Source organism: Parasteatoda tepidariorum, chromosome 7 (assembly GCF_043381705.1).
Source record: "Parasteatoda tepidariorum isolate YZ-2023 chromosome 7, CAS_Ptep_4.0, whole genome shotgun sequence".
Lineage (NCBI taxonomy): Eukaryota > Metazoa > Arthropoda > Arachnida > Araneae > Theridiidae > Parasteatoda > Parasteatoda tepidariorum.
The window spans coordinates 7,763,329-7,790,062 of NC_092210.1; the positions used below are offsets into that span (position 1 = coordinate 7,763,329).

The 26,734-nt window shown below is 29.1% G+C and overlaps 1 protein-coding gene across 1 annotated transcript in view; it reads left to right on the plus strand.

Moving 5' to 3' along the window:
- The first annotated feature begins 6,962 nt into the window (after positions 1-6,962).
- LOC107441024 (Upf1 RNA helicase) overlaps positions 6,963-26,734 on the plus strand; it is a 37,160-nt gene continuing 17,388 nt past the window's right edge. Inside the window, exons 1-14 of the mRNA XM_043040835.2 lie at positions 6,963-7,295; positions 10,426-10,565; positions 11,721-11,810; positions 12,686-12,895; positions 13,372-13,510; positions 14,235-14,308; positions 16,597-16,769; positions 17,450-17,548; positions 19,511-19,619; positions 22,785-22,992; positions 23,655-23,801; positions 24,164-24,252; positions 24,352-24,466; positions 25,947-26,090. Coding sequence (XP_042896769.1) covers positions 7,113-7,295; positions 10,426-10,565; positions 11,721-11,810; positions 12,686-12,895; positions 13,372-13,510; positions 14,235-14,308; positions 16,597-16,769; positions 17,450-17,548; positions 19,511-19,619; positions 22,785-22,992; positions 23,655-23,801; positions 24,164-24,252; positions 24,352-24,466; positions 25,947-26,090 — 1,920 coding nt within the window. The 5' untranslated portion in view covers positions 6,963-7,112. The remainder of the gene's footprint in view (positions 7,296-10,425; positions 10,566-11,720; positions 11,811-12,685; positions 12,896-13,371; positions 13,511-14,234; positions 14,309-16,596; positions 16,770-17,449; positions 17,549-19,510; positions 19,620-22,784; positions 22,993-23,654; positions 23,802-24,163; positions 24,253-24,351; positions 24,467-25,946; positions 26,091-26,734) is intronic.

Sequence of the window (26,734 nt, forward strand, 5' to 3'; positions counted from 1 at the left end):
TCCTTCAATGAATTTTTCGACAGTTTCTATATCTGAAATCTATTTCTTAAATAATCTATAATAATCTATTTTAGAAATATATTTCTAAAGTTTATACCTCTTAATTATTAAATTACATTATTTTTCAACAACAGAAATGAAAGTTTTCATATTTGGTATGTCTCCACCAAAAGCTACACTTTTTTCGGAGGAACAGCCCCAACACCATCCGGTACACCCTTTCCATGGCCCGGTTCTGTAAAATATACGGATTAGGAAAAATTAGAGAAAATAAAAAGAAATTAAATACTTTAAAAGATAAAAATTTGTTTTATTTCTATACAGTGTTGAAAGCGAATCACTCAATAAACGTATTTCCTTTAAGTTTTCTCTCTGCGTAGCATTACTTAAAATTTTCTTTATGTGTGCTTAAATAGCATTTGAGTTTTTTTTTAAATTTTTTATCTATTTTTTATTTATTTATTTTTTTATTATTTATTTTTTTGCTAATGGCGGGCACTTGGGTCTATTTCCCATTGGTCTCAGTAATGCCAGAATTGCTACTCTCTTTTCGTTACCCAGCGCGCAACTATGTCTAAGCCACGGTGGTGAAGTAGCGTCGCCCTCGTCATACAACCACAAGCCCGTTTATAGGGCGGGTTACATTCACACAATCTCACAGAAAGGACATGACATAGAACACAGAGGGAAACAAACATCCATTCCCTGAGCGGGATTCGAACCGGTAACCATCGACTCCGCAGTCAGACACGCTAAACACTCGGCCACCTGGCTGGTAAGAGCACAGGAGTAATTTCTTAGAGATTCTGATAGAGTTGAAAATGAAGAACTAGTGGTCTTTTCCGTTGGTGTTAGATATAATCTTCCTATGCGTGTTTTTGGAGCTCCAAAGTGTACTGTCTGTGGTTCTGATGCTTATTTGATGTCAAAGTTTTCATTGAAATCAATGTAAATTAAAATTGATTATGTGGAAAGACTTTCTTTTAATGTACTCGTGAATTGAAATTGATGCTTTATTCTGGCAATAGGATTCATTTTATTCTAATATTGTGGGTGGTATTCTCGCATTTTGCGGGGGGGGGAGCACACAAATTATTTCCTTCGCATTTTGTAAATAATTATCACAATAAAAAATATAATTAAAAATCCTGAAATCCGTGGTATTAATGGTGAAAAAAAGATCGACGACGAAAGGACGAGAGTCGGACTCCTCAAATGCTTGTTTTCTTTCGAAATTACGTCGTTGTAATAAATAATATCGCATAAAAATATCGGATTTAAAGACTATGGAGAAAATAACTGTCGAAAATTCGATAGAATTATTGCCCTAAAAAGTAAATTCTCAAATGCACGATTCGAATTTTCCGTATTGTTTGAAATATATCGGGATATTTAAATTCCACGTGAAAATCAATGTTAATAACTGCCGAAAATACGATCGAAACGTTACATCGATTAACGATTCTATCGTCATAATTGAGCGAGCGAAAAAGTGATTATCTAAATGCATGATTCAAATATTACGTGTAAGTTTCTATAGAAAAGAAAATACATTTTTTTTTAAAAAAATTTATCAAAAGAGAAATCCTTCTGCAAGAAATCTGTAACGTTCTGCGACAATGTCGCCGTGTCGCTGCGATTCTGCCACGGGGATAACAGTATGTAATGTTAACATCAAAATATCTTCTATAGGTAATGTATTAAAGTTTATGTACACATAAACACATAACAAAAAGAATTAGAGTCACTAATATTATTCAGTATTTTTTTTAAAAAAAAAATCTGTTTAGTAACACCACAAAATGCTGTAAGTGAAGACTCTTTTTTTTTCCTTTTTAAGTTAATAAAGAAAACAAATTAAAAGTAATAAACTTAAAAACAAATATACAGAATTTCATTATTCACACATCTTTTCAAAGTGAAAGAAAGAAATAAGAAAAGGACACAAATGTGTCGCTACTCTAGAATTTAAGATTTTAGTATCGTAAAGGGCTTGTTACTGGATACAATATTGTAGTCCCCAAAGGGAGGAAAACGGTCCTGTATCTCAGCAATATTGATACCGAAGATCCTATCTCAAAATATACAACAATGAAAAATATTATGTGTTTTTGGTTAGATCATATGAGTTACTAGTGTTTCGCCCCTTATTTATTTTGAAGACGGGTAAACACAGCCGTTGTAGAAATTTTGAGGGGTCAGATCTTTCTTCAAAAAATAGGTAACATGTTCAAACGAACCATGTACAGGACAATTTCATATCATTAAACTTATATAATGCAAAACAAATTATATATTTGTTTTTCTTTTAATATTTATATTTTTTATTTAATAAATTTTATTCATGATTAAGTTTTAATTTCTCGGGTTTATAATATTTTCTTAGTTTCCAAACATGTGCAATTTCTGTTTTTTCTTTACTATGAACTATGACTATTCTTTTTATTTACTTCATAATTTACATTAGACATCTTTTGAATGATGCTATAAGGACCACTAAAAGTTGGAGAGAGTATTCTAGTGTTAGGATATTTAAACTCTTCATACATGACTGCGTTACCGAGTGAAAAGTTTATATCTACAAATCTAGAATCGTAATAAACTTTATTTTTCTCGTGGTATCGTTTTGTGTTTTCGATAACTATTTTCCTAGCTTCTTCAAGTGGAGGACAAATATCCACTTTTAAAAGATTTTCATATGGAACTATGCCCTTTAATAAATATGCCGGAGGGAATTCCGTAACGGAGTGAGGAGTTAAATTATATTCGTGAACAACTTCTTTTAATAATTTAGGTCACGGTATCATTGAAAAATTTTCATTAATTTTATATTTTAAACGCGTGGTTATTGTTTGTTCTAATCTCTCTACCTTGCCATTAGTTTCAGGCCAATGGGCTGTAGTTAAAAGTTGTTTAAATGTATGATGCTTAAAAATTTTTTCGAAATGCGAAGATGTAAAAGCTGCATTTCTATCACTAAGAAATTTGTAGGTTATTTGATTTTGAAAAATTTGTGAAGAAAAGTGGTATAAGTTTCTGTTGCAATAGATTTTGAAGCGAATACCCATATATATCTCGTAAGATGATCAATAATTAAGGTCAAATATTTTTTTGTTGAATTATAATGATTAAACCACCAACACTATCAATTGCAAGCAAATCAAATGGTTTATCAGCAGGAGGCATCGATTGTAAAAGCCCAAATCTCTTCTGTCGGGTCTTCTTATTCATTTGACATGTGTGACAATGCTTAATAAATTTAGTGATATCAGAAGTAATGTTTGGCCAATAATATACAGGAGTTAATAAATTAATTGTTTTTTGAGTACCAGGGTGTCCAAATTTTTCAAGAGCAATTTTGTGTAATTTTAATCGTAATGAAAAAGGTACTAAAATTTTAGTAAACCCTTTTTTACGAAGGCATAATACATCATTAATTTCTACAAATCTTCCAGTTAAATTGTCACATTTTGCGCTTCAATAATTTCATTTAATTGCAAAAGATGTGATACTTGACTTCCATCATTGTTTACATTTACATTTGAATCTGGTGTTTCTCTCGAAAACATATCTATATTTGTACTACCTTTTGTATATTTTACAACGTAATCATACATTCTAAGGTGCAAAGACCAGCGAAATAATCATTCATTCATTTTCACACCATTCACAATCATTCATTCAATAATCATTCATTTTTCACATGTCTATTATAATTTAGTTCTTTCACATGTCCACACATAGACGGTGACGCCGCTGAATCTCAACTGTAAAAAGATGTGATATTATTTTCTTCTCCTGGGGGGTGGAGATTCTAAGGAGTTGAAATTCTCCTTGATGATTCTTTGAATGATCTAGATGCTGCGATGAACTTTTGAATGGATATTTATTGTTACATAATAACTTCTTCCACGGTTGTATATCGACTTTAGCAGAACGATAAGGTTTCTTTTTTCGTTGATTTGATGATCAACTTGCATATTTTTCTATTTACTTCTTTTGGTAGGGAACTGTAAAGAATTCAGCTTTTTCACTCCATCCATAGGAACTTGTTGAAGTATACCTTAATTCTTTCCATCTTCTTTTTCTGAATGTAACATATATTCATTCTCTAGTCTTTTCGTTGCAATGAAACGATAAGTATGTTCTTTGTTGTTTATTTCCAAACTGCCTATTGAGTCAGAATGATAAAGTTTTTATTTCCTTTTTATACATTTTTTTTCTGTCACTTGCCATTATTCCCAAACAAATCACTTCTCAATTGCCGGCTTGTAATAATATGCCTTTAAAGGCTAGATAATTGAAGAGACTTAGGCTGATTCAGATGCATTTTATTAAGTTATATTAAGTATTGAAAACATTGTTGTCTGGAGTTTTGCATCTATTACATTAATGGGTTTCCTAGAAGGGATGTTGGGATTTGGCACAGATTTATCTAGCCATGAAAATAGGAAAAAGCCATGAATTTTTGATGCTCTTGATTAGACAGGCCTTGCAGCGTGAGTTCATACTTGAAATAAAGCAGTTTCTCATTTGCTGTGGCAATTGGTCCAACTCACGCTATTTTCATTCCCTGGATGGTTCTCGGGGGGGGGGGTAGCGAGTTGCAATTGCTCTCCCCAGAGTGTTTCAGATATGCTCTATAGGGTTGAGGTCTGAGAATCTGGCTGGCCAATCCATCCCGTGAATATCCCCACTCTCTACAAATTCGTCGACCCGAAGAGCTCTATGTAGTCTAGCGTTATCGTCCATTTAAATGAACCCAGCACCAACTGCATCCCTGAAAAGGTAAACATAGGGCTCCAAGACCTCATGCCTATACCTCACACTAGTTACAGAGTCTCTTTCAAAGACATGAAGAGGTGTGCGGTCATCCAACGTGATGCCTGCCCCGATCTTTAAGCCTGTTCGGCCATAATGGGTAATTTCGTGGACATTAGAAGATGGGTAGCGGGTCTCTGGTTCTCTCCATAGAACTTACGACAAGAATCGGTGCGTAGGCTGAACTGGGACTCATCAGTAAAGAGAACGGTCACCCATTGATCAATACTTCAATCTCTATGCTCTTTGCACCATGCTGCAGGGACTCTCCTGTTCGTAGAAGTGAGCGGGAAGCAAACAACAGCTATTCTTGCAAACTAAGGCTCCTATACTATCAGAGCTGACCCCCTCTCATGACGTCATTTGGAAATAGTCACCTTTGATACATAGGTTCCTGAGATTGCATACAAGTCATGAGAGAGCTGAAGCCCCCTTGTTACGCCTCGCTATAATGGACAAATGGCGATCTTCTCTGGCCGTCGTGGCTCTTGGACGACCTTGCCTAGGCTTTCTCTTGATGGATCCGATATCCTGGAATGGTTTCTATAAGTTGCTGGCGTTAAATTGAACTCTCTACAAGTCTGGAGCTGAGATTGGCCTGCTTCTAGCCTCCCCACAGTTCATCACCTCATTCCATTATCTAAACGTTGGTGGTTACTCATTTTTACTGTTACAGTTTGAATTTAACCTATTGCTGCAAAATAAGACCAAGAAATTCGTCGAGGTGTGCTAACGAACGAAATGCGTCTTATTTTACGCGCACTCTTAAAGCCTGTTTCTCTAATGGCTTCACCTACACACACGTGTACGCTTACGTATTTGATGTACAAGATTTGCATTTTTAGGGAGAAAAAAAAGTGTGCAAGAAAAGTCATTTGAAGAAATTTTTGTTTCCCACGTGTCATATAAATTCATTAAAATCTTTTTGAAGTAGAATTAATCGCATAATTCATTAGGTAATTGTTATCTTGGAGCCGGGTACAAAAAAAAATTGATAGGAAATAAAATTCAAAAAAATGGTTAGTACCAAAAAAAAGCGATATATTGCAATATCCCTTAAAATACAACTGGTGAGGTACAATTTTTATAAACAATAACAAAGACTTGTTTTTTTTTGCATACCCTTTCCTGACCAACCTGGATCTAAATAACAGTTTATCAAAATGAAGTTGAACATGTACCTAAAGTAGAGTTTAAGTCAGTGACATCAAATAAAGACAAATTCTTGGAAAAGCACTATAAAATACTTGTTTATTTATTTGAAAAACATCGAGGGGCACCATCAAAAACTACATCATCTACATCATCATTACACAACTGGTACATGATTGGCAAGGAATAGAGGCATTAGTGGTGGGGAACAAACATGGAAGCATCTTAGAAGGAAATTTTGCAGATTCTTAAAGTCATTCCGGAGACTTGGTTGTATCCAAGGAATCCTATAAGGAGTAAATTTTGCTGCTTCATTTTGGTATGTAATAGCACCATCAAAAAGGTGATAGCTCCATTTCTCAAAAAAAAAGAAAAAAAAAAAGAGAGAGCAGGGAGAAAAATATATACATCGCTCAACACGGGAGCGGAGTGCAGGGGGGATCACAAATCCTACGCAGACTGATCCAAGTGGTCACCCAACACCCACCCGCACACTGACCGTAGCCAGTGATGCTTGACTTCGGTGATCTGCTGGGAACCGTGTCTTAACGATCAGTCCACTGCGGGACACAATAAATTTGAGAGAGAAAAAATTATGTTTGTGAATCAGAAATCTGATTTAATCTCTGTGTTACATGCAACCTATTCTAACGTTCGAAGTGCTTTATCAGCAAATTGAAAGGTGAAAGACATTCGATTGTTGGGAGGATTAATGACGATCGCAGTACAACCTGTGTAGAAACAAGACTTCAATGTGACGTCATGCTTCTACAGCTCGTTCGATTGTTGTGAATTTCTGTCATATGCGTGAATCGCATGCATCGAGGATGAAAATGAAGTATAATTTCTTAATTTAGAACTAATAATGATGACATAGTTTCATGGTAATTTTAATTCTGGCTGTATAACTAGTCTCTTAATAATTCTATTTCTTATTTTTCTAAACCACGATTTTTATTATATTTTTTTTATCAGTTTATATCGATACTATATACAAACTTGCACTTCGATTTTTGTAGTGTTGTAATAAACATGGCAGATCCTCTTGCGTAGTAGCGACTGCTGCAAATTTTTATTTCGCGTGCAATAATAACTTAATAGACATTAAAGATTCGACAATTTAGTGCGAATTATTTAATATGAGTGTCGACGCATACGGGCCTAGTTCTCAGACTTTAACATTTCTTGATCCAGATGAAGGAAACGATCTGTTAGGAGCAGATACCCAAGGGTCGGACTTCGAATTTACAGACTTTTCCTTAGCATCTCAAACACAAGCATCACAAATTGACCAAAATCAAAGTCAAGCATCAAGAAGTCAGGTAATTATTTATTTAAAAAGTTTGTTTAGATTTGTTCACATGTAGGCTTATCTCCGTTTCCTTTTTTTTGATGTTCTACTTGGTTTATTTACTTTATACTAAAGCTGTAATTGATTATCGACATTTGAACAATAACTTTACGAAATTATTTAAACCCATTGATTATTTCATTGTATGATGTATTATATTCACGGTAGAAGGTTAATATATTTACTGTTATTTGTTTATGTTATGATATATAATACTGTTAATGTTTTCTAGAATAATTTTAGACCGTTTGTTTGTTTTGATTTTGTATAAACCGTTTAGAAAAAAAAAAATACTTGAATTATATGAAATTCATTAAATGCAGTTAACTCTATTCAATGCAGTTAGTTTTTCTCCACTCTATTGTAAAATAATTGTTGCTTTGTTTTTAACTGTGCTGATTATTGATTGGTATATAGTGAGTTTAAATCTAAGTTTTGTGTTTCTATGTTTTTTTTTTTTAACTTCATAAATAAGATGGAAGTTCGTTATAAACAAAAACTAATGAAATTCATTTTGAAATATTTAAAACAAATCAAATATGTTTTGTAGAATTAATATTGCTTAGAATATTGTTTAGTACTTAACATACAAATGCACAATTCAAATGTGACAGAAATGTACCAGAGAGATATTAATTACAAAATTTACTAGTAAAAATGTACCTACGCATTATAATCTTCAATATGATCTCAAAATTCCAGACTGCTTAAAGTGTTTGGAAGGTCCAGATTTCTAACATTTGCAGATTACCTATAGGTGTATTGCCTAAACCAATGGAATTATCAAACTTTTGATGTCACCAGATGTGTGTAATTTGTGTTGTGATTAAATGTGCTTGTGCAGACATTTGAAATTTATTTTAACAGTATATAAATACAAAAGTGTCTTTCAGTCACGAAAAAGTCTCAAATTTCTTGGAGGGGCACAAAAATCCCAAGTTTTTACAAATATAACAAAATATTTGATTTTTAAGCACTTTAACAAGTGGTAACTGAAATTCAAAATTTGCTTGTCCTTAAAATATTGTGTTAATCATGTGAAAATGATACAAAGAAAGATAAATAATGGAAGACAAATGATGGGAGAACGATGGCAATAAGTTGTAATATCATAATATAAGCATCAGCATTTGAAAAACTGTAAAAATGGTAAGAAAAAAGAATTATTGCAAAAATAAAATGCAATGTGAATGTACAATAGTATCATTGTGAATTGATCGTGTCAAAAGCATGTAAAAATGGCTGAAAACAATAAATAACGGCTGAATAAGCGACATGGTTATAAGATAAAATTATTATGAGTTAAGATGCCGAAAAGAAGTACTCAAATTTGTGCTATGAGTTTATAATTAACATTGCATTAGTTATTAAAAAATATGAAAAATCCTGTAAAAATAGTAAAAAGAAATAAAAACCCGATAAATAGCGCATGATAAATGGCCAGCAAATGGTGTGAATTTATGATGGAATTATTGTGAGCTGAGTAGTTACAAGTGACATCTCAATATTCGGAATGTGCATGTTAACATTTTATTAAAAACATGAACATTTGAAAACCTGCATATGGCCGATAAAACTATAATAATTGTAAAAAAAGAAAAGCTATTGAAAATGGGTCTGAGTTAGTGATGGAATTGTTGCAAACTGAGTACATTAAAAAGTGATAACTCAATTTAAATTCGCACGTTTTATAGATACGTTGAAAATGTTTGAATTAGAAGAACAGAACCTTGTGGAAATAAATGAAAAGTAATACAAAGCATACAAATGATCAGTGTAAGACATGGATTTATGATAAAACCAAGAAGAATCAAACTTGCCAAAAGAATAACTCAAATTCGAAATTTGTGAGTTAAAATAACATCAGGATTTAACAAAGATGTGCAAATGTTTTGAAAAATGATCATAAAATGAATTGTATTTCATTAGGAGAAGAATACTTTTCTTTTTTTCAAATTTATATCAATTTCTAATTTAAATCTACATTACATTTCTAATTTAATAAAAAAATGTATTTCAATCATCGCTTTTTTCCATCCCATGTGTAATTCATTATCATTTTATTAAATATCAAAATATTTAAATTTTTTTTCTGAAAATTACTTTATTTCACACTTTTTTCTTGAAATTTTTCTTCACTTTAAAAATGAATCATGTAGTATTTACCATAAGATCTTTAAGAAATATTTTTAAAGAGATGCCTTACATTAATGATATCAACAGTTTCTTTATAAGTGTTTAAACTTTTAAAAAAGTGGTTTTAAAATATGCTACAACTTGGTCAAATTTTTTTAATTTTGCTCTATATTAAACTAGAGTTAAATAAACATTTCTGCATAGAATAAGTTTATAAAAAAAAAAAAAAAGAACATAACTATAGTAAAAAAATAGCTGAGTTTATTTAAGCTTTTATATGTCAATTTCATTTCAATAATGTGTAAATAAGCTTAAACTCTTTGAACATGACAGGAAAAATGGAGAAAAGTTGTTTTATTGAAAAGTTTATTATTATTTTTAATATTGCTTTATTTATCCTTATGCAAAAACATAATTTATCAGTATTAAAGCATATTTATTCGTATTTAAAGGATAAGGTATTCACTTTTGTTGTTAATTGAATTGTGGAGCTTCAAAAGTTATAAATCTTTTCCTATTATATTACATTATTTTCCTTTAATAATAAAGCAAATTGTATAAAACATATCAAATATTTATTAATAAATGAAATTATTATGTGTACAATGGTTACACTCATAGAATTTTTACCTTTTACCAATGTTGAAGGTTTTGGATACTTTAAGACAGTTTTAGTCAGTTTAAGACAGTAAAACCTATGTGCCCTGTCCAAAACCCCATGTGTCCTGTTAGTGTATTATAATACCTTTCAGGTTGTAATTTTTAGCATAATTTAAAAAAACCTGTTTTTGTTATCATGCAAAGTTCAGTTTCGGAAACTACTGTTGCATACCTGTAACGTTTCTGTTGTAGTCTTTCTATCAGTAATTTTACTTTTGAAAGATGCATTCATCATATTCATAATTAACTAAAGAAAAAAAGTAAGTAGGAATTTTAATGATTGTATAAATTTTATTTTTGTCTAGTTGAATGGCCCAGATTTATCACTTACAAATGGCTTAGACCGTGATGTTTGTTCTACTACTCAGACAATAGGAGAGTTGAATTTTCAAGAAGATGAAGAAGATCAATATTACACTAAAGATTTACCTGAACATGCTTGCAAGTAAGGAAATTTCTATAGGTTATCTGGCTATTCACATTTGTCTTTATATTATTATTATTATTTAAAAATAATTTTAAAGTCAGCAAATCTGAGTTTTCTAAAAAAAATCTTGATTTAAATCATTTGATTCTTTTTAAATGGGCTAATTTCAGAGTTATAATTTTGTGTTAAATAATATGCTATTTTCTTTAATTATTAATATTGAAATATTTCCATTAAATTTTCTCTTCATAGAAAAGCAACTGCTTTCATAATTTGTATCTGGTAATTGTTGCATTAAAATAACAAAGATACTTTTAACGCCAGGAGTAATTAAAAAAAAAACAGATTTTTAATATGAAGCTAAAAAAATTTTATACATTAATTTACAAAAAGTTTATTTTAAGTTTTGTAATGGTGCATATTAAATCAATATATCGTAAGTTATGAAAAATATGATACATAAATGTAAATTTTTTTCTTGGTGAAAATATGAAATATGGCTGGGGCACCTAGTTTATGAAATTGTAACTGTGACTAGAGCAATTTATTATAAATGATATTTGGTATGAATAAAGCATGTTATTTTATGCTCTCCTTAAACTACCCATGACATTATTTTTCTCATTTTTTAAATTTGTGATATTTTTTTAAAATGTCGGATGAATTTGAATAACCTAGAGTTGGGCATAAATTTTATTTTTTTAATAAAAAATAGTTAACAGATATTTTTAATAGACTAAGTCCATTCACAGAATAAAGGTACGTGATTTAAAATGTAGTTTCACTTTAGGGAATTAANTTAAACTACTACTTAAACTACTATTATTTTTCTCATTTTTTAAATTTGTGATATTATTTTTTTAAAATGTTGGATGAATTTGAATAACCTAGAGTTGGGCATAAATTTTATTTTTTTAATAAAAAATAGTTAACAGATATTTTTAATAGACTAAGTCCATTCACAGAATAAAGGTACGTGATTTAAAATGTAGTTTCACTTTAGGGAATTAAAATACAGAGATATAAAGAATATTCATAGGCTACTTTTTTTATTGAGTTAAATTGAAATTCCATCAGCCTACTTGTACTACAGTGTTATTAAAATCTGTTGTTCTATTTTGTTTTCTATTAAACTATGCCGGTAATATCAACATTTTTGAATTTTTATTCTAGGTATTGTGGAATTCATGATCCCAGTTGTGTTGTGCAGTGCAATGTTTGCAAGAGATGGTTTTGTAATGGACGAGGTAATACTTCAGGGAGGTCAGTATGATATTCTTTCTATTTTGTTTTTGTTATTTTTTGTCAGAATGGTTTTAAATAAATATATTTCTTAAAATGGGCACAGTTAAATCTTTAGAAAGTGAGTCTACTATTAGTCTTTTTACGTTATTCATATGTACATAGCCGCCAACTTTACTGGGTTTTCCAGTAGACTACTGGATTTTGCTTGTTTTTCATGGTTTACTGGTTTAATAAAAATTCTCATGATTTTTGTACATTTTAACAAATTCCTTAAAATTGTGTAAGTTTCCTAAAAAATTCCTATTAAAAAATTTTTTTTGCACAGATTATTGCTTGTGATGAATATTTAAATAGGTATTACTAATACATAATGAAGTGTTTCTCATTTTTAAAGATCAGTTTAAAACTTTTTTTGTTCTAAAATGTTCAGTTTATTTTTATTCAGAACTCCTTTTTTTAAATTAATTAAAAATTCTTTTAACTTTTTTTAAAGAATTTAATGACCATTACTATTTAAAATTATGAGTAAACATAATATATATCATTTCAGGCATATTTAATGTCAATCAGAACTGGAAAATATTGCAGTTTTTCTATTTTGATGTCTATAAAATTCCCTATGTGTAAGACATTAAATATATTATACAACAAAAAATTCATTTTATCATAAAATTCATATTATTTTGTAAAATTTACTGAATTCTTACCTATGCATGTTGGCAGCTATGTATTTTCTTCAAATATTTTATTACAAGGGATCCTTTATGATGGTAAATATTTTATATACTTCACCCAGCTAGCTCAGCGTTTAATTAAATGGTTAATCATTCTGAGTTTCATATTTTATATATTTGTTATGCATTTTATGTTAAGATGCAGTTTTGTTCTTGCAGTCACATAATAAACCATCTTGTTCGTGCAAAACACAAAGAAGTTACTCTTCATAAGGATGGCCCCCTTGGTGAAACTATCCTAGAGTGCTACAGCTGTGGTTGTAGAAATGTATTTGTCCTCGGGTTTATTCCCGCCAAAGCAGATTCTGTTGTAGTTTTACTTTGCAGACAACCCTGTGCAGCGCAAAGCAGTTTAAAAGATATGAATTGGTAAGTACGTTTTAATGCTAACGTTGCAAGGAAAGAGCTTGGTTTCTGAATTTAGTCCAGGGTTTGAAATCTATATTTAAATCTAAATATCTGATTTAAATAAAGTGATTTCTTAAAGAAAATAATTGATTTAATTAAAATTAATTTTTTTTAAAAGAAATCATAAATCATTCAAAATTTACAAAGCATTTTAATGTAATTTTGTTTTAAATTTTTATTGATTTTCATAGATTTAAAATTTATTATTGTATTTATTATAATTACATTAGTTCTTGGTGTGTAATAAATTATAGGCTTATTTAAGTCACATTTTAAAAATCCTTTAAGTTTTTTTTAGAATTTCTCATAAAGCAAATTAGGAAAAACAAGGCAAAATTTAATGAAAATTTTTACTATATTCATTCATTTATAAGAATATAGATTGTTTTTTTAACTGTAGCATTTATTTTTATAACAACTAATTTTATATTTACTAGGGATCCTGACCAGTGGAAACCACTTATAAGTGATCGCAGTTTCTTAGCATGGTTAGTAAAAGTACCACAGGAACAAGAACAGTTACGTGCAAGGCAGGTTAGTGCAGCACAAATTAATAAGCTGGAAGAGTTGTGGAAGGTAAGTTTCACTACTTTTAAGATATACAATATTTTACATATTTGCAATATTTTACATATTTACAAAAAGTAAATTTAATAATTTCTATCCTGTGTTATGTAGAAAAAGGACCAACTTCCATTTATTGCTCTAAATTCTCTTTTTAATAATTAAGATCACAATATATAGTACATAATAAATATCTCAATTTTTATGTTGTCAAATTATATTTTATTGTTCAGTATCATGATTATTTTATAAAAAATTTTCTTGAAATTTATGTAACAGTAACACCTTTTTTACTTTGATAACACTTAATTCTTCATCAAAATTTTTAAATTTTATTTTATGACTGTACTCTGAGAGGATGAATTTTATAGTTTGTATTTATAACTCATAGAGAATTTTAGCATTATATTTTTGTGTGATTATTACCCCTTTAATTATTCTTTGAAGACCAAATTGGCAAGTTAAATTATTTCTTTCCTATATAATATAGTTATAAATGAGAAAATTGGTTATTCTATGTAGATATATTTGTATCAAAATGCTTGAGCCTGTTAATTTTCAGTAATAATATTTTGATTATGTAGCTTTTTATTTATGTAACTTTTTATTTGTATACCAATGATTTGACTGGCTTATAAAGTGTATTTCACACTTTTGTATTTTATCTTTAGTTAACCTTTTTGATATTCTCTTTATTTTACCATATGAAATTGAAATTGTTTTTTTGTCATTTTAGGATAATGTGGACGCCTCTTTTGAGGATCTTGAAAAGCCTGGAGTTGATGAGGAACCACAACAAGTACTTTTAAGGTATATTTATTGCTATTAATTCATTCTGTAATGAATTTAAAGATTTCTTTTTGTGTAAGTTGTATCAGCTGACAACTCGAAGTCGGACTCATTAGTAGAATGTATATTTTTAAATTAGTTTATGAAACTGTTGATGAAATACCAAGTTTGATATTTTTTTCTTAATTTATATTTCATTGTACTAGATGCCTGGTGTGTCAAGTTTGTCACTCTATAACCTCTATCAATTGTAATTGTATTCCAAGTGTACCATGGAATTCTAGGTTATTTTTTTTGTCTTGTCCTTCTGGATTTTGAAACAAGGGGCGAGATGCGATTTTCCACTAATTCATAGAATTTTGCATATTTCAAAACCGGTGGTACGAATTGTTTATTCCTTTCCTTACCGTGCACCCCCTTTTTTTACCTGAGTTTTCATTCATATGCTATAATTTTTTAAAAACTCAGATTAGCACAAAAACAATTGTAGGAATATCACCAAAACCAATTTGTAACATTTATAGTACAAAATATAATTTTGAAAAAGAGTACTTTTAAAAAATTGCCACTCCAAAAGTGGTTCGTTTTTAATGTTATAGCATAAATTATATTAAAATAATTATATATAATATTATTATTTTATTATTATAACTTATATTTCATTAAAATGTGACATGATAAAGCATGATTAATTTAATCCATTTGATTAAGAATGATCCAATTGATCCAATGATTAAGAATGATTTGCTTGTAAATTCACTTGGTTTTGCAGTTAACTTCATTAATTAACTGCAGTTCTCCTTTTATGCAGTTAACTTCATTGCATTTCAAATTCCGTTTTTTATTTTATTTTTTTAAAAAAAATTATGATTTTCAAAATGTAAAGCAACGGAATATGCAATTTTTTTTCAATGTGAGAAGAGAATATCTCCCCCATAGTGTAGATCCAGGGCTGCAAACTTACTTGATTTGCCGTAAAACTTTTCCGTACTCTTGAGATGTGGGGAAAAAATGCAATAATTTTCTAAATACAAGATTTGGTAGTTAGAAGGATGAAAATTTGTTGTTTATCATTGATAAGTAATTGATTTAGGGTGTTGTTTATTATTGGTAAATTATTAAAACATAAATCTTCAAAATATTGTAATAAGCATGTAGTTTGTAGAATTATTTGTGTATTATGTTTTGTGCATAAATTGATAGCAAATTTTGGCATATAAAATTTTCGCGATTTTTCACTTTCTGTCACAATTACACCTTCTCTGCGCAGTTCAACATTATCCTTCAACTGCTTATTTTTTTTACTACCCTCTGGTCTAGATTAATAAAAAAGGAATGAAATAAACTGTGGAAGAAAGAAAAGGAAATGTTATAGGATAAAATATTATGTAATTAAAAAAAAAAAGCAGAAGAAAAATGTCTCAATTGCTAAAGAGGGAGAAAAAAATTATAGAATATTTCAATTATAAGAAAGGTTCATAAATTATTTATTTTACTTCTAACTGGACTAATGAGCAAAGTTTTAAATAAATTGTTACGTATTTAGCATTGAAAAATATCTTACCCTGTCAAAAAAAATTTTTTTGCATTTGAAGGCAAAAAAATAAACAAAAAGTATTTGATATATTAATATTCAAGAGTGAAAAAAATATCGAAGCATGGTTAATATCTTTGAATGCATTCAAAATTATTCGACTTCCATTGACTTTTTTTAAAATGACAATCTTGGATTTATATAACAGCTTTACAAAATGGTAAAATTATTAGAAAGGCTGTCAAATTTATTATGTTATGTGGCCACAAAATAATGAGAGCAAGGAATTTTATCTAGAAAAATCAAGAAATTTAACTAAAATGTCCTACAAAAAGTAAATTAATTTATGTTTAAAGTACCTGGAAATCTGATGTTAATAATAAAAAAAAATTAGTATTGCAACGCTTTTTTAATTTTATTTTCAACTGTAATAGCATATATAAATGTTTATATGTTTCGTGTTTAAGAATAGTACATAATTGAAAAATTAATAATAAAATTTATCTTGCCAGGAAATCAGGGAAATTTGACAAAACCAGTCTGGTAAAAGTGTATCAATTTTTTTTTAATTCTGAGTGTTCATGACTACCCTTCTGAGTGGTCTGACTACCCTTTCATGAAATTTTTATTTCTAATAGTGAAACATCAAAAATAAAAAAATAAAAACCATTTTAATTCTGTTTAGATAATTCCTAATTATTGATTTTTGTTTTGTTTTGAATCTTAGGATTTTTTAAATTCCAATATTAGTATATTATATCTATTCATTATGCAGGTATGAAGATGGGTACCAATACCAGAATATATTTGGACCTTTAGTGAAAATGGAAGCAGATTATGATAAGAAATTGAAAGAATCTCAAACCCAAGATAATATTGAAGTCCGATGGGATATTGGTCTTAATAAAAAAATAATAAGCTATTTCACTATTGCTAAGTCAGATACAGGTGATCTATTTTACTTTTTTCTGTGATATATTTTGTTTTGTTTTGAATCTTTGGATCTTGTTTTGAAAAGTAGCTTAAATTTATACAAATTTATTGTATTGTAAGTTTAAAAAGTTTTCATCTCTACTTTTTACCTTTTTTTTTTAAAAGAAAAATTTTAACTCAGAATTTTAAAAATTGACTATAAATTATATTTTTAGGAGTTGATTTGAGTATTTATACTAAATTGTATTTGATTAAAAAATTGGTCTATTTCTAATTCTTAATTCCGTATTTTTAATATGTGATAGGTTAATTTAATCATATAAATAAAACTTGATTATGTTTTTTGTTGTTTAAACAGTTATTTTTTGATTCTTTTTTATTATCAGTTTTACTAGACTCTTTTACATATTTCGTAAAATTAGTTATTTTAATTTCCTAAAAGAATAGTAAAATAAATTTTTTTTCCAAATGCTTTTCAGCATACGCTTATTCAAAACTAATGTATTAAATAGTAGTGTAAAAATTAATAATATTATTAAAATTAGATTACAATTATAAATTGGTTAAAAAAACTTTTTTAATATTTTATTTATATGTATTTATAAAAATTTGTGTCGATGAAATGTTATTTTACTGTTTTATTTTTCCTTGTTTGCTAACAGTATTTGCTTATTTTGTATGTTACTTTTGATTAGATATGCGCCTGATGCACGGAGATGAACTGAGACTTCGTTATCTCGGAGAACTTCACAAGCCATGGTCTGGCGTTGGACATGTTATTAAGATTCCAGACAGTATCCTTTTTATAACAATATTGAGTGTTTATTATTATTATTATTTTTTTACTATCCATACCGAACACTTTGTAAAGTTTTAGTCAAATTTTTGACAATTTTTTATGCCAGCATTTTTTTTCTTTTCTGTGCATCAAAAAAGAAAGACCACAATAGATAACTTTAGATCTAATGATTAGATCTTCAAGTTGAAGAGCTCAATCTTGATGTCTTGAAGGGGTGGGTGACCTCAAATATTCTAAAGAATTAGTACAAGCTATATTTTATGTTACAAAATCACACACAAAAGTGTACTCTGAATAAACATAGCCTTTTTTTTAACGAATTCAGATTTTTGAGGATCCCCCCCCCCCAAATTAAATATGGTCTCCATAGTTTGGTTATTAGAGCGATCCTAAGTTTGAACCCCTCAATATTAGTTTTACTTTTTGTGTATTTCAACATAGCTTGAGAACTTCTTAAGCGAATTGGAAAAATTATGTACGCAAATATAAACTTATTTACACCTTCAAATCATTAAGACTGAGTCCAAGAACATGAATATCATGAAGTTCATTTGATCAAAAGTTGTTCAAAGTCGTCCTTTTTTTGGCGCACTGTACGTCTACCAAAATGACAACTAAGATATTCACAGGCATGAGTTCATACTTAAATATGCAATTTTTATGTTATCGTGCAATTAGTTAGCATAGAGCTTGTAATTGTCTTGATATTTTTAATTTCCTGGTTAAAAGTATTTTTTTGTTTTGTTTTTGATTTTAAGTTTTCTTTCCTGATATTACCGATTTTTGTGTAATCTTCTCTACTAATGCAGATTTTAAAATGGTTATTTTGAAGAATGATAAGGTTTGGATTTTCAATCGACCATCTTTTTTTTCTCCAACTATTGATACTAGTAGAAAATGTAAACTTTGATCTTTTATGCTTGGAAACTATCAAATGGTTTGAACAAAAAGCCCTATTCTTGCAGGTCACATTAGGACAATATTTATTCGGATACAAATGTGGATTTTTAAAAAACAAATTTGAAGAATTGAAAGTTCTTGATTCAATATTTTTATATACAGTACAGAACCCGTTATCCGGATATCAGTAAACTGGAAAACCAAAAAACCGGAACGAAATTCGTTAAATTTTCCCGCCATTTTTTAAAATTTTTTTTTTTTTTTCCTCATAAGATTTTAGGATATTTCTTTCTTTTTCTGAAAGATGTTTACCTTACCATCATTTTGGAAATAATCATTAGTGTATTACTTTGTTTTTTCAAGATTATTTCCAAATATATTTTTTTAGTTGGGTTTAACAATAAAAAAACGGCTTTTCGTAGCTATTCAGAAAACCGGAAAAATCAGTTATCCGGAATAGCGATGGTCCCGATCATTCCGGATAATCGGTTCCCTACTGTATTTGGGGTAAATTTTTTAAAAATAATTTTTTAATTTTATTATAATTTTTATAATTTAGGGATCGACTACTGATTATTTACTTGGTTGTGGCATATATACCCACATGATTTTTTGTTTAAACCTTTTTTGTAAATTCGGTCATTTTATGAAAAAAATTAATTTACAGTTTTTCAACAAAAAAATTTTATGTTGATAAATTAAGGAGTCATATGCTGTCTTCATTAGTTTAAGCAAATGCTGTATTAACTGTTGTGTGACGTGTGATAAAAATAATTTATTTTAATAAACGGTGCAGTAATCATATGAATACATTCACAAAATAATTAATAGAAACTTTGTCTTCTCTGTATTGCTCTTTTTTAAATTTTAAAAGATAACAACAGAATTACTTACTGATTTCTTTATTTAAAATATGGCAAATTTATTGCTAACTGTATTGCATTAAAAAATGTTTTTTACGTCATTTATTAAATTACCAATTCATATCTCAAAGGTCTTGTGTGTATTCTTGCATGTTGAATTTTTTGTGTGCTTTTTTTCTTAATTTTTTGTTCAGACTACAGTGAAGAAGTTGGAATAGAAATGAAAACCAATTTAGGTGTACCATCTGAGTGCACTTCTAACTTTGTGGTGGATTTCGTTTGGAAATCAACTTCCTTTGACAGGTAATTATTCTTTTCAATTTATCTTATCTGCTGACGTGCTAAATTTCCTGCATTTCGCGTTCTTCTCCCACCCTCTGGAATCAATCTGAAAATCTGCCCGGTTGGTTCCGTTCCCTACTTAACATTATGTCCCCTTTTGTTGAACTACCAGCTGGCTGAAGCGCAGCTGCATCATGGTGCATAGCGTTTTTAAAAGGTGCTTATTTTCGATTTTCATTCTTTAAAAGCCCTTTAATGTGCTTTTTTCATTGGGTGTTTTTAAAAGGTGCTTAATTTTCCCTTTTTCAAAATGAGATTTTTTCCCATTCCATGTTGATTTTCGCTACGAATTATGCAAAAAGACACCGTTCACATTGTTCTATTCATTGTTTTCACAATTAATTTAACCCCAATCTATTTCAGCCTATTGTCAGTCCCTAGCGTATGAAAACGCTATTTGTTTTACCCTATTCTAAATTTCATGATTTTTGACAATTGTCTAAAACAATGCCAAAAGTTTTTTTTTTTTTTTTTTTTTGACATGACGGTTAAAACCAGGTAAAACCATCAATTGTCAAACTTTTCAACCCTGCCTAGTTATGTTATTTTTTTAAAGTGCTTAAAAATATTTTTTTGAGTACTTGAAAAGTGCTTATTTTTTGTTGAATAATTTAGCTACGCACCCTGCTGCATGCACTCTATTTTTATTTTCACTCTTCAACATTACCCCTCTCATCTCACACTCCTATTTAACGCGCCCCTTTACTAATAGGACTCATCGGAATCTTTTCCCTTCCCTATCGTGTGGGTAAATGTATGAGATAACGTCTCAGAACGATATTGATTGACAATAGTCAGATGCGATATAGATTTCAACTGTCAAGAGTCAAATTCCCTCCCCCGTCTGACTCTAGATAGTTGAAATGGATGTCATATCCTGCTGTTTTCAAATACTTTTTAGTGTGTAATTTTTCAACGGTTTGCAAAAATGGGATTGTTTTTTTCTTCAGCCGTTAGCAGGAGACTGATGTAAGCCTGTTTATTCACTGAATCAACGTGGACTGCATCAAGATTTTCATTTTCATATATTTAACCAAAAAATGTTTTTAGGATGTCTAAATCCAAATGAAAATATGCAACTTATTATAACCAATCCTTTACCTGTGAATTTCCTTCTATTATTGCTGCGGGATAAGGAAACACGCATGCTTTTTGTTCGGATTGTGCTTGTGATATTTTAATCGCTCATAAAGGCAAGAAAAATTAGCATTGCATGTAAATGGGCAAAAGCACTAAGAAGCTCTAAAATATTTGCAAGGTATAGAAAAATTTCTATGCACACTGACGGTGAGTCTGTTATAAGGGTTGAAGCATACATAACTGCATTTTTGATAGTGCACAATTTGCCCATAAATTGTGCTGGCCATTGTTTTGGAAAATGATTCTGAGCGATAGTATTGCAGAGAAATAGCGGATAGAACAGAAAAAAAGTCATTGTAAGCGAAATAGTTGCGACTGAAAAATAATCTGTGATAGAAATAATAAAACAATATTCATCTTCAGTATCAGCTGATAATAGCAACATGTCGAATGTAAAATTGTATCCCCTTGTTACATGCTACAATGAGAAAACTATGACAGCTGTGCGCACTTTGATGTCTGTCGAAATTAAGAAACTCGAATATAACTACTGCCTATTTAATTTTAAGAGTGTTACAACAACACTGTTGATTAAACTTTACATTTCTTCCACGATTTGTTTTCTTTTATAGTGTAAGATTTCTTGCAATCTTATCAGGGGTCTGTCCAGGCCAAATTTATTACCGTTTAGTGTTACCTTCACAAATTCAATTTTAGGAAAAAATACTTTTTTTAAAAATTTTATTCTTGTATTCCATAAGAAACGATAAATCCATATTTTTACCACATTTTTGTGTTGATTTTTTAATATAATTTTTAGTTTTCACAAATTATTTCTAAATTTTCACAAAATAGGTACCTTACAGAAAATCCTAAACAGACCTCTGCTTATATTTATTAGGTTTTTATTTAAAATATTTTATTCAAAGTGATGAATATGTCTCATATCTTACCTTTTTTATCCCTCCGGAGTTCTTGTTGAGGAATTGCTTGCCAGGTTGGCATGTCTGTATCTGTATTAAGAAAGTACAGGGGAAATCTGTTCTAAATTTTAAATTATTTATGTTAAATTTAGAAAAATATTAAATTCTTATACTGCCAAAAATCCCCTAATATTCAAAGCAATTAGTTTTTCGGAATTTAAAATTTGCTTTATGCAAAGTTGCTACAGGTTGAGGAATTGTCCGGAGGTTTAATATTAGGAAAGTGCTATTTTTTGAAAAAATATATGAAGGAATCCTGTTACATACCTGGAAAATAACAAATTTCAAACTTCTAGGTAACAATTAGTAGCCAATAAAGTTCATCATAAATGAGTAACATCTTTTTTTATTACTTCATGGAAAATTTTGCTAAAACTTTGTTGAATTTCTCTAGATTTATTTTATAAGAATACTTATTTCTAATTTATGAAAGTTACCCTTTTAGCGCTTATGTTTCTAACTTTTCTTAAAATTTTATATAATAAATCATAATCGTCCTTATAATACTATATTTATATTTCAGTTAGACTATATTTTTAAAAATTGGTTTTTAATTGGTAAATAATTTTGTTTTTTTACAAGTATAACAAGTAGGATATATACATGACTCTGATTGATGCAACTCTTTCTAGTTTTCTCGTGAAACATTGATATATAATTTATAGAGTGTAAACTTTCGCCAAGTGAAATTTAATTTTTTCAGTTGGCAGCATAGCTTTTTATATTTGACTTAATTATTATCTAAAAGTAGGTTTTTGTAGTATAAAAAAATGTAATTTTAATGAACTTTTACTATATATTGCAAAAATGTAATGTAGAAGTTACTTGAAATGTTTTGGGAGAAACCGGAGTATTTTATTACTTGTGGGAACCCTCTTATAAAAATAATGAACCTTCTTTCGTCCCTTCTTAATTAGGTTTTACTGGTGTTTGTAATCGTTGAGTAATTTATTGCATTAATGTTTTAAATTTATTAATTTAATGCTAATTTTATATGTAGTGTTCTTTTGTTTTAGTTGTAAGTGGTATAAGTTTAAAAATCCTAAATTTTGTTTTTGTTTAGAATGCAGGCAGCTTTGAGGAAATTTGCTGTTGATGAAACTAGTGTCTCTGCTTATATCTATCACAAGCTGTTGGGTCATGAAGTGGAAGACGTGACCATGAGAAATCAATTGCCAAAACATTTCTCTGCTCCAAATCTTCCAGAACTCAATCGATCTCAAGTCTATGCTGTAAAGCATGCCATGCAAAGACCCTTGTCTTTGATTCAGGTACAATATCTTTAAAAGAAAATTTTTAATATTTTTTTTTAAGGTTTTTAAGAGGAAAATAAAAATTATTAGATAAATTTTTCTTTCTTTCTTTCTTTATATTTTATAAATGTTACTTTTGTGCACATAAATGAGTTTCATATCTGTCTTCTATGTACAGAAAAAAAGAAAAATAAACATGTAAGAAAATTTCAGATAATTTCTTCTCCCAGCTATCACATGTGAATTTCACATGTTAATTATGGATTCACATGTAATGTGCATTCGCATGTGAATTTCAATTTTTGATTCGAATACAATTCATGGAATTTGTAATAACATTTAAAAAAAAATATTTTCCCTGTAGTCACTAGAGTAACAGAAGAGTGACTAAGTAAAGGTTATTGCAAGGTAAAGCAAGGCATCTTTTGTTGCATCTTAGATGTGTTTTATTAAGTAAAACACGTGTATTTTTCCTAAATAATTATAAGTTTGATTTTAAATATATTTTGTGATAAATGAGTGGGGGGAATATACTTGAAAAGTTTTTGATGGTTGCAAGAAAAATGCTGCACATACCCATGGGCCATATATCATAATTATTTTTTGAAATACATAAAGGAAAATAGTTTTATTTCAGACTTTATTTCGTTTGAATAATAAGTTTGTTATTTTTCTTTTAGGGTCCTCCAGGAACTGGCAAAACGGTTACTTCAGCTACTATAGTTTACCACCTGGTTCGCCAAAATAATGGACCTGTTTTAGTGTGTGCTCCAAGTAATATTGCTGTTGATCAGCTAACAGAAAAAATCCATAGGACTGGTTTAAAGGTATGTGTATACAGAATAACTCAATTTTTTAAAAATATATTTGCAGCCTTGTTTTCCACATCTATTGGAGTTATTGATGCAATCATCCTGTATCATTGCATTGTATGGAATCAGCAATGATATGAAATTTCAATTAATTTTCCCTAGTGGCACGATCTAGATAATCAGAAATTCAGCTAATTAGATTATCCATTAAAATTACATCTATTCAAATTTCTGCTATAATGTTTGCCAATTAGTTTGTTTCTAACTGATTGCAGCTTGGATAGCTGAAGTTTTTGAGTGTATATATTATTATTAGTTAGTGAATTATTTTTTTCCAAGTGAGGTTGCTATTTAAAACTTTATTCTATTTTTTTAAGGTTGTTCGGTTATGTGCCAAGAGTCGTGAAGCCATTAATTCTCCTGTATCCTTTCTTGCCTTGCACAATCAAATCAGAAATTTGGAAGGGTTTGTAATCTTTATATCTAATCAATTTTATATTAAATTCAGAAATTAGTAAAAAAAAATTTATTTTTTTATTAACTATTTATATTTTTCTTTCTAAAGTCATTCCGAATTGCATAAATTACAACAACTCAAGGATGAAACGGGTGAGCTATCCTCTGCTGATGAGAAACGATATAGGATGTTGAAGAAAGCCTGCGAAAAAGAACTTTTAGAGGTATGACAATGATATTTATAATTATTATGCTTTTTTAGTAGTCGTCCTAAAACTGTTTCTTTTTTTTACTCAAAAAAAAATTCTATGTTTTACTGAATAACAATGCACTGACATTCTGCTTTTCTGTGGATCAGAAAAATTCGGCAGTTTTTGATGAAATATATAATTAACAAGTTGCTAAGATTTAATACATTAGACCTAGGGGAATGTCCATAAATATTGCCTGACCTCTATTTAACAAAGTTGCTAAATATAAAATTCTATTTATTAAATAACTTATTCTTATTTTCACCAATACTTATTTTAAAAAAATTACTAGAACTGTTCGAAATATAATAAGATTTTAAAGTCAGCAAGTATGACATTCATAAATGGTGAAATTGTCTTATTGGAAATAAAAATATTATATATATTAAAAAAAAGACTGCTAATGAAGTGATTGTGTTCCAGTGTGGCAAAATCTATGTATAGATATATATACCAAGTTTATTATTCTTAGTTATATAATATAAAATTTTTAGCACTTGATATCTATTTACTGAATTTCATGAGTAACTAGTTAACATTCAAGTACGAAAAAGTAAAATCTGTGTCAACCTTTTCATCTCACTTTGGATTTTTCCTATGATTGACACCTTAGCTTACGGCACCTAGTATTCATCATATTCTCAAAAGGGTTTTTTAATTAGATTTTTATTTTATTCTTAAAACTTTATTTGAAGAGAAAAAAAGGAGTGTGTGGTTAAAAATAATCAGGAATATTTACTCTACTTGATTATTTGAATAGACTATTGCGAGTTTTAAAATTTTAATTTATTTTTAGTATTTATGTGTCTTAAATGGGGTAATTTAATTATTTTTTTTAGGTGTATGGAATGCCACTTAATCAATGAAAATTTAGATTAAAATATGTGTTTTTCTCTTTTATTTACATGTTTTAAAAATCTTGCCTAACTTTTCAAAGGAAGAAAGAGAGACAGAAGAAAGAGTGAAGGATTTTTAGGAGAAGTAGGATATGCAGGGTTGCCACTACACAGGGAGAATAAGGAAAACCTGGAAAATACAGGGAATTTAAAAATCACCTAACATGACAGGGAATTTTGAGTTCTTTACAAACTGGGGAAAATACGAAAAATTTTGTTTCTTATTTTCGTCTTTTAATAAATGGTGACCACTCAAAGCGTAATCTATGGGATATTTAAGTATGTTCAGCAATTAAAACTAATAAATATAGTTAGCTCAATATAGCTCATACAAGAGCACAGTAATTGTTGTGTATCCTCTTTATATTTTGTGTATATGCAGAGAAAACATGTGGAATTTTTTTTCTTTTTTTAATTAATCTAAATTTTTATTCATAAGAAAATATAAATTTATGAATAAATCTACCCTACTGTACCAAAAAGTTTCCAAGTTGGAACGAAGCTAATTAAAAATCTATATTTGTTTAAGTGTGTGTAATTGAAACTGTCTTTTTAAGGCTGCTGATGTGATATGCTGCACGTGTGTCGGAGCAGGTGACCCTAGACTTGCCAGGTTCAAGTTTTATTCCATATTAATAGATGAAAGCATGCAAGCTACTGAACCTGAATGTATGGTGCCTGTTGTTTTAGGTGCCAAACAGGTATGGTTTAAATGAAATTGTTTAATTTATTTTAAATTGCTTATCATTCTCGTATAATTCAAGTTAATTATTAAGGAAAATTTATTCTTTTATTTTATTCTGCAGTTTTTCAGGTTTTGTATGGGCTCTTTAAATCCAGGGTATCCTGGAAAGTCATGGATTTCGATATTTAACAAAATTTGTCATGAAATTTCATGATTTTAACTATTTTTTAAAAATAAATAAATAATGGAAAGTCACGGATTTAGGTCGCCAAAAAATTTCAATTTTTAAAATGAAATTTACCACCCCACCTCTTATTTCATGGTGTTCCTTACTTCATTTGTAACAAAATCTCCACTCACTGTCATATATTATTAAAATATAAAATATTTTTATCGTGTTCTTTAAAAATTATGGTGTTCTTTCAAAAAGTGAAAGGAAGACCGTAATTTCTAGAGCGAATTATCTTTTAAACTTCTCTAATTTAAGAATTTTTTTTAATTATTTATTTTTCTTTTATTTTATCAATTTTTAAAATTCTAGCTGAATTAAGCCAGTAGGCGAATTATTTTTTTCTGAAATGAGAACAGAAAAAATCAGTCAGGAGTATTACTTTCCTTTCCCGATGAACGAGAAAAGTATCTTTCAAAGTCAATTCTGCA